At 43.2% G+C, this 9,140-nt stretch overlaps 1 protein-coding gene across 4 annotated transcripts in view; it reads left to right on the plus strand.

The window, feature by feature from the left end:
- Positions 1-7,631: 7,631 nt before the first annotated feature.
- Positions 7,632-9,140, plus strand: part of CIBAR1 (CBY1 interacting BAR domain containing 1) — a 25,557-nt gene continuing 24,048 nt past the window's right edge. For 3 of the 4 annotated variants that reach the window (XM_027131391.1, XM_027131392.1, XM_027131393.1), the window contains exons 1-2: positions 7,679-7,811; positions 8,328-8,562. In XM_027131391.1, the coding sequence (XP_026987192.1) occupies positions 7,786-7,811; positions 8,328-8,562 (261 nt within the window). In that variant the 5' untranslated portion in view covers positions 7,679-7,785. Of the gene's footprint in view, positions 7,812-8,327; positions 8,563-9,140 lie in introns of all 4 variants that reach the window. The other variant, XM_027131394.1, reaches the window with a different exon arrangement.

Consider the following 9,140-nt stretch of genomic DNA (forward strand, 5'->3'; position numbering starts at 1 on the left):
ATCTTAAAAATCAACAAACAAGTTTCTCTTGTTTCGAGTAATTAGATCCATTCAGAATATCTCTAATATAAATGGTTTAGAATTGGTCCAGCTATAAACAAATAGGCCAGTAGAATAGAATGCCTAGAAACAGGCAAAACTATGTATGGGAAATTGGTATATGACAGAAGTAGTAAAAAAAAAAAAAAAGAAAGAAAGAAAGAAAAAATCAGTTGGGATGGGGGGGTGTTGAACCAAAACTTCAATACATTAATTTGGCACAAGTGGTTATCCATATAGAAAAAGATAAAATTAGATCTTTACCTCAGAATATATACAAAAATAAATTTCAACTAGATTAAAGACCTAATATTAAAAACTTCTGCTCTGCAAAAGTGATTACATACAACATGAAAAGACAAACCATTTCTATACAGATACTCTAGAGAAAATAAAGTACATATACATTGCAGCATATTTTGTAAATAGGAACAAAAACAACCAATATTTACCAGAAGAACGAAAACACCGTCATTTATTCATACAAAAGAAATCTATACAGTACGAAATGTAACAACATGGATAAATCTCTAAAACATAATGCTGTGTTAAAAAGTAAATTTCAAAAAGGTATGTCAAATATTATACCAGTTATGTAAAGTTCAAAAACATAAAAATAGTACATCATTAATAAACACATACATGTAAAGTAGAAATATACAAACAGGCATGGAAAGAATACACACCACCTTGAAGATAGCAATTATTATGAGACAAAAGGGACAGAGGGAATAAGATGAAGGGGTAGGGCTTTAACTCATCTAGAACTTTTGCTTATTTAAAAAAACTGAAGCAAATATGGTAAAATCCGCCCAGTAAATATACTACTATAGGGGTCAGTTAATTATTTTCTGTATGTTTGATATATTTCATAATGTAAAAAAAAATCAAATAATGCCCCAAATAAAATTTTAAAACACATATAAAGATCTTATTTTTATAAGATTGCTTTTCTTCATGCCTATGTGTTTATATATGTGTGTGTATATATATATGTATGTGTATCTATGCATATATATGCTCTACCTCTATTTATTAGATAGGTAGATAGATCAATCTAGAAAAATGTTCACCTAATATTAACATAACATCATATAGCATTGGCATTTATTTTCTTTACTATGCTTTTCAAGTTTTGATGCTACTTCTAATAACAAGTATATGTCTTTTTTTTCTAAAAGTCAAAGAGTTTTGCTTTATATTTTTCCATACCTTATTCATATTTCCTTGGTTTTTACCTAATGTACATTTCCTGTTCCAGGACCCACCCCATCCAGTATATCACATTACATTTAGTTGTCATGTCTCTTTAAGGTCTTCTTGGCTGTGACAGTTTCTCAGACTTTCCTTATTTTTAGTGACCTTGACAAATTTTAGGAGTAATGGTCAGGTATATTGTAAAGTATCCCTGAACTGGGATTTATCTGATGTGTTTCTCATGGTTACACTGGGGTTATGGGTTATCAGGAAGAAGACCGTAAGTTTAAGGTACAACATATAAAGGGTACATACTAGTAACATGACTTACCACTGTTGATATTGACCTTAATCACCTGGCTGAGGTGGTGTGTGTCATGTTTCTCTGCTGTAAAGTTACTCTTTTTTCCCTCTTCGCGAGGAAGTCACCAGGTGCTGCTCACACTTAAGGAGTGGGTAGCTATCCCCCACGTCTTTGAGGGCATAGCGTCTACAGAGAATATTTGGAATTACTAACATGGGAGATTTGTCTCTTCTTCTCCATTTATTTGTTTGTTTATTCCTTCCTTCCTTCAATCATTTATTTATCTCAGCATGAACTCAGGGATATTTACTTTTTAATGTGGGTTATAATCAATTACCACTTTATTTTATTGCTCAAATTGTCCCAACTTTGGTCATTGGGATCCCTTTCAACTGGCCCCTCTGTCTCTTTGACGTAGCACCCTCAGTGTGTCGTTTTTGTTTTGTTTTATATCAATTTTTCAAAGCAATATGCATAAAGATCAATGTATTAATGAGAGAGATGCTAATAGATATATTAATAATGCTTAGTACCCTGTCAAGTACACTCAATTATAAGTAAAATTACTGATATAACTTAGCTAACAATAGTAGCTCAACAACAATATTATTAAAAAGTTCTACGTTATTTTTTGAATTTTTCACATTGGAAAACACTGATAGATCTATTACTAGGAGTTAACCTCTGTGGAGCACTTACTATGTCGGGTACCATGCTAAGCGCTTAACATCTACTGTTCCATTTAACCCTCACAATAACCCTATGGCTAAACCTTGAAGAATATAAGGCTTAGTTTCATCACTCTAGGAGTCAAGGATGGTGCTTCTCAAAGTGTGGTCCCTGGACCAGCAGCATCAGTATCACCTGAGAATTTGTTATAAATGCATATTCTTGGCTCTCACTCCAGACCTCCCAAATCATAAACTCTGGGGTGGGGCTTAGAAGGTTGTGTTTTAACATGCCCTCCAGGTGGTTCTGAGGCATGTTAACAGTTGAGAAAATGATGGAGCCAGAATTTAATTCCAGGTATGAGACCTCAGAGTCCATCAAAGGCCCTGTGCTTTATCACTTAATAATACTCCGCCCCTTAACTACTAAAAAGAAAACCAGCTATAGGTGATCTCTACTTAAAAACTGGTGTTAAATGAGATAGGATTCTGGGGTAGTTTCATTCTATACTCTTTTCTTCTAGTGCTTGACCAAGTAATTTTAAATACTAAATTCACCACTAGAAGGAGCCCCTATATCCCCTCAAGTATTGAATCTTTAAAGCAAAAAATAAAATCATACAAACCAAAAAAAGCCTAAAATTTTACTGGAGAGAGGTTTTATTTCTGTGCATCATCATTAAAACAATTTGCTTAAGCTTCTTAACACGGGACAGCTGCATCTGAAGTTATATTGTTTAGGCATAAACACTAGCAAATAAATACAATATATCACGGTTGGTCATTTAACATCTTTCTTCATTTCTAAAATGGGACAGGGACTTCCCTGGTGGTCCAGTGGTAAAGAATCCGCCTTCCAATGCAGGGGATGCAGGTTCCATCCCTGGTCAGGGAACTAAGATCCCACATGCTGTGGGGCAACTAAGCCCACGTGCCACAACTACTGAGCTCGCACACTTCAACGAGACGCCTCAGCTAGAAAGAAGCCCATATGCCGTACCTAGAGAGAAAACCCGAGCAGAGAGTGCACCGTAACGAAAAGATCCTGCAGGCCTCAACAAAGATCCCGTGTGCCACAGCTAAGACCCAACGCAGCCAAAAGAAAAACATAAGGAAAATAAATAAATATTTTTTAAAAAATAAAATGGGACAAAAGGGTAGGGGAGGAGAAATATTAACAAAATAATAACATAATTTAAGTAAAATAATCTAATTTAAACATCACCTCTAAAGTTCTAAAGAAATAGAAAAAAATTTTTAATGATCCAGTTATGTGTATAGCTGTCTATTTCCACGTTATTCAGAGCACTTGGATTAAAGATTGGTAAATCCAGCATCTGGTACATGATGAGTTCTCAGTAAGCAGGGCTGAATAAATGAGTGAATGAAGTTAATGTAACTCTTTGTCTCCACTGGACCTTTCTTAAGCCATCCCACACTGGAATTTATTCAATTTTATACAAAATAAGATTGTGCTGTTTTTCACAATAAATATACAAATATCATATAGTGGTTTATGAAAAGGCAGTTGTAGTTTAAGAAAAGTCAGGTTACACTGCTTGTAACCTGGAACAATAATCCCGAGAGATTTTGGAATGCTACAACCAATGATGGGCACACCCTCTCCTTATTCCAAACATGAAATGACATTCATTGACTACTTAGTACTTTATGTTTATATTTGTTTAACTTTGCAAAAAAGCATAATGGGGGGGGTGGATCCTGGTACAGTGGAAAGAGCACTGGAGAGAGAGGGAAGACAAAGGATTTAATTCCAGCTCCCCTACTATCTCATCATGTGACCTTGGCCATGGCACTTGGCCTTCCCAGGCCCCCAGCTCCTCTTCTATGAGAGGTGTCCTAGGAGAAAGTATAGCCTATAAGAAAGAAAGTTTCTCCAAGCAGTGCAAACACTGGAGAACAATTGTACTGATGCATGTTTTGAAATGTCTGTTGACAGGAGAATAAGATCAAAGAGACTAAATCTCAGGAGAAGGGTTCCTAGAACACATTCAGCCCATACGTTGGGTGGAGACTGAAAGAGTGCACTTCAATATATATTTATTCAACAATTACTATACTATATATGAGGCATCTGCTAAAAGATATGAGTTACATGATGAATAAGATAGTCCTTGCTATAGCACATCAATATCTTCACATAGATACCAAGATAAGGACTTTGATGGTTAATCTGTGTCACCTTGACTAGGCCACAGGATGCCCAGACATTTGGCTAAACATTACTCTGGGTGTGTTTGTAAGGGTGTTTCTGGATGGGCTCAACATTTGAATTGGTAGACCGAGTAAAAGGGATTGCCCTCCCTAATGTGGGTGAGCCTCATCCAACCAATTTAAGACCTGACAAGAACAAAAAGGCTGAGGAAGAGGGATTTCCTCCTGCCTGACTGTGTGAGCTGAGATTTTGGTTTTTTCCGGTCTTCAGACCCAGCCAGAAACATCAGCTCTTCTTGGGTCTTGAGCCTAATAGCTTTCATACTGGAATTCATGCCATTAGCTCTCCTGGGTTTCCAGCTTGCTGACTACAAATCTTGGGAATTGGCCTCCATAATTATAGGAGCCAATTCTTTATAAGAAAACCATATATATGGTTCTCTCTGGAGAACCCTGACTAATACAAGGACCAAACTCCTTAGCATGGCCGAGATGCCCTACAAGACCTGGCCCTACCTACCCTCCCACTGCAACACATATCATCATGCCCACTTCCCCTACTCCAGCCTCACTGGTTTTCTTCCATTTCCTCACACACACCATGCTCCCTCTGTCATGGGGTTTTCACTTACTCATTCACTGGCAAACTCAGCTAATTACTGAGTTCCTACTATGAGTCAAGGACTGTGGTGGTATGGGAAATCTAACATGAACATGACAGCAAAGTGCTTGGTTTCATGGAGAAAGCCTCACTCTCTAGATCTCTTTTAAGTAGAATTCTATATGATGAAAAGGGGCCAGGCATGTGGAGATATGAGAACGGAGTGTTCTAGGCAGAGAAAACAAACACAAAACTGACTCCGAAATGAGCTAGATATATGCTAGAGACAGAAAGAAAGATATTGCAGCTATAGCACACTGGGGCAGTGAGAGAAGGTAGGCAAGAGTGAGATACAGCCTTAATAGCCAGAGTAAGAATTTAAAATTTTATTTTAAATACACTGGGAGTGTGTCTTAGTCCATTGAGCTGCTATAGCAAAAATGCCACAAACTGGGTAGCATAGAAAAAAAACCCAGAAATTTACTTCTCACAATTCATGATCCAAGATCATGGCACTGGCCAATTCAGTGCCTGCTGAGACCGTCTGCTCAGTACACGATGTCAGAAGGAGCTAGGGAGCTCTCCGGAGTCTCTTGTATAAGAGCACTTAATCCCATTCACGAGGTCTCTGCCCTCATGCCCTAAGCACCTTCCAAAGGCCCCACATCCTAATACCATCACCTTAGTGGGTAGGATTTCAACATATGAATTTTGGGGAGACACAAACATTCAGACGCATCCAGCAGAGGCTCTGAAAGGTTGGCATGATCTGACCCACATCTTTTATTTTGCATTTCAGTGTGTAACTACGGACATGAAGAGACCGGTAAGAAGGGTTTGCAGTAAAGGTGAATGATGCCAGTAGTTTGGATTACGGTGATGTAGAAATGAAGAAGGAATGGTTCAGGATATGTTTTGGAGGTAGAACAGGTGAGAACTGTCAGCATGCCTGGGGAAAAGAAAGGATGACTGCTAGGTTTCTGACTAGAACAATCAGCTGGAGGTTGGTACCATTTTCTGAAACATGAAGTTGAGGTATAGATGGGAACGGGGTGGAGGGGGGAGGGCAATTTGCCTGTATTATCCCTCTCTTTGGACTGTTTTTCCTTCCCTCTTCACCTAGTTACCCCCTTCCCAATTTTTGGATCTCAGCTCAAACATCACTTTAGTCCTTTCCCCAAATAGTTCAAAACAAACGTTTATATTCAGTATATGCTCTCTTGGTGTCATCTATTTTTCCTTAGTACTTGTGTCACATTGCAGAAGTGGTTACTAACATGTTGCCTTTTTTGCCCCTGCTGACAGCCTTCCCACCAGAAGACTTGGTAGCGAGACCATCCTAGATCATCCAGCCACCAGCAGACCCGCCAGCTGACCAGGAATGTCTGAAAGAGCCCAGCTGAGCAGACCCAAAGTAGAAAAACCACCCAGCTCACTCACGGAATCCCGAGTTAGCTAAAGCATTGCTGTAAGCCACTAGGTTTTGTGGTGGTTTGCTACACAGCAAAAACTGATACAATAGCACACAACTCAGTTACAATCTTACATGTATCAATATTTGTTTGATTAGTGTCTATCCCTCCAAGTGGGCTCTGCAAGAGTAAAGACTATTCTGGTTTTAAGTTACCACTCCATGCTCAGAGCTCGGTATAACATCTGGAACACACCAGGCAGTCAATGGATAACTTCCTGAATGAATGCAAGGGGAGAAGAGAGGCATACACTGTAACATGAGAGAATAAAAGTTCTGTAAGAGAGGTAACATAGGACTGGGGACATCCGTTTGTCCAAAACAAAGTTTTATCAGCACCAAGTGCTGAGGAATACAAGGCCAAGATTACATTGCCTCTGCCTCCAAGAGCTCAAAAGTCTAGACTACGGGACACAGTACAAAATCAACAGAATACACGACTTTGGAAGGGGGCCCTAATGCTGTCTGGAAGAGGGAAGAGTGCAAGTTGTCACGGTAGGGTTCTTGAAAGAAATAAAGCCTAGATTTAGTCCTGATGGTGTTTACTTGGAAGAGCAGCAGAAGCGAAGGCCAAGGATAGGGGGTTTTGTTTGTTATTTATCTCGGGTTATATCGCAAAGGTTTAAGTGTCTCCTCATCAAACTCTAAGGCCCTTCAGGGCGGGGAAGGTTACGGGCGGAGAGAGGATTCTTATCTTTGTATTATTCCCAGTGTCGAACATTACTTTTTCCACAAAATGGGAACTCAGTAAATATTTGCTGAATAAGTGAAAAGCTGAATAAATGAATAAGGCGGAAAGCACTGCTCCTTCCAAGAGCCCACAAGTTCGGCTTCAACACAGAGAAGTGGACAAGATGAGCACAGTTTCTAAGACTCAGCGTCGCATAAGCAGAGACTGGCCCCACTGGCCTCCAGTTTTCCCTCCCTCCTCGTTACCGTTTGACCCGCTTTTCTCCTGCAAACTTTGCTCACAGTCCAGCATGTAGGGACGGAGGCGGGAGTTTGGCGGCGGATTGCCGCAGGACGCGGAGAGGCCCGGCAGCCCCCAGCCTTCCGCCGCGTTCCAGACGCTCGCGCGGGCAGGAGCGCGCAGGTGGACGCGCCGGCCGCTGGGCGCGGGTGGGTGCCGGGGCACCTCTCTCGCTTCCGCGCTCCGGGACGCCGGCGCCGACCGCGCGGGCGCGCGCCGCGTTGCCGTGGAAACGCCGGGGCCGCCGCGGCGGCGCGTGGGGCGGGCTCTCGGGCTCTCGCGACCCTGCGCACGCCCGGGCGTTTCGGAACCCCTGTCTTTGGGCCGCAGCCCCGGGTCTCCGACCGCGCGCGAGGCAAGATGTTGAGGCGCAGCTTGGAAAACCGGTAACAGCCCCGGGGCCGCAGCTGCCCAGGGCCGCCACACGCGAGGGCTCGGGTGGGGGAGTGGAGCCTTCCTCCGTGGGCCTCCGCGCCGACCTCCGGCGCGGGGCCGGGGGCTGGACAGTAGCCGCCGCGCTCTGGGGCCTACCTCCCCGGTGGCCGGCCCTCACGCTCCCCAGGCGCCGGCCCCGGCACTGCCGTGGGCGGTGCAGACGCCGGGTGGCAGCCGGGCGCCCGAGCAGCATGGCGCGGAGCTGCCCCGGCAGCCGCCACCCCGCAGTGGCGCCGCCGGCCGGAGCCAGGCCTCTTCGTGCGCCTGCACTGTGGGATGTGGAGGCCAGGCCCCGAATGGGGACCTAGAGGAGGATCGGCCTTGGGAGATGGTGGGATCTTTGAAGGTTTGCGCCGTCGAAGCTGCAGAATACCCCGGGAATGTTGGCATAATCAAATTAACGTGAAGATGAAGCCATCTCATCTCAAAGGAGAATGATTTGCTTTTTGTGTCACCTTTTTCTCTAGGGATGCTCAAACCAGACAACTGCAAGATGCTGTCACAAATGTGGAGAAGCACTTTGGAGAGCTGTGCCAAATCTTTGCTGCTTATGTGCGGAAAACCGCCAGACTGCGAGACAAAGCAGACCTCCTGGTGAATGAAATCAACGTGTATGCCTCTACAGAGACCCCGAAGTTAAAGCAGGGCCTGAAAACCTTTGCTGATGAGTTTGCCAAACTTCAGGATTATCGACAAGCAGAGGTATGGAGTGAAGTCACACCGTCATGTTATGAATGAGCCCTGACGTAGTGGACGGAGGAGCCCTGAAGACTTGTAATCTACCTAACTGCAGTGGCGAACACATTCTTGATGATAAACGTACCTTTTCATGTCGGTAACATTGTGTAAGTCTATTAAAGGGACGCTTCCTGTGATTTTACCGTTTTCAAACTAAACTCTAGGGTGTCTTGAAGTACTGAATTTCCCTACCTTACTTGCCAGCTTTTGGCCATGGGGTGGCTATTTGCAGGGCGTAGTAAACGTAGTACCCCAGGGCAAGAAAAGGAGCATGATTTGTGTCTTGTGTGCAGGTAGGTATATTTTAAAGTATATATGGAGACGGAAGATGTTGGAAGTGGTAATGTGAGTGAATAAGTAGTAAATGAACAAAAGATTTTTGTTGGGCTTCCCTGGTGGCGCAGTGGTTGAGAGTCTGCCTGCCGATGCAGGGGACACGGGTTCATGCCCCGGTCCGGGAAGATCCCACATGCCGTGGAGCGGCTGGGCTCGTGAGCCATGGCCGCTGAGCCTGCGCGTCCGGAGCCTGTGCTCCGCAAACG

The sequence above is a fragment of the Aethalodelphis obliquidens genome, unplaced genomic scaffold (genome assembly GCF_003676395.1).
Source record: "Aethalodelphis obliquidens isolate GAN/ISIS:26980383/991018 unplaced genomic scaffold, ASM367639v1 scaffold39, whole genome shotgun sequence".
NCBI lineage: Eukaryota > Metazoa > Chordata > Mammalia > Artiodactyla > Delphinidae > Aethalodelphis > Aethalodelphis obliquidens.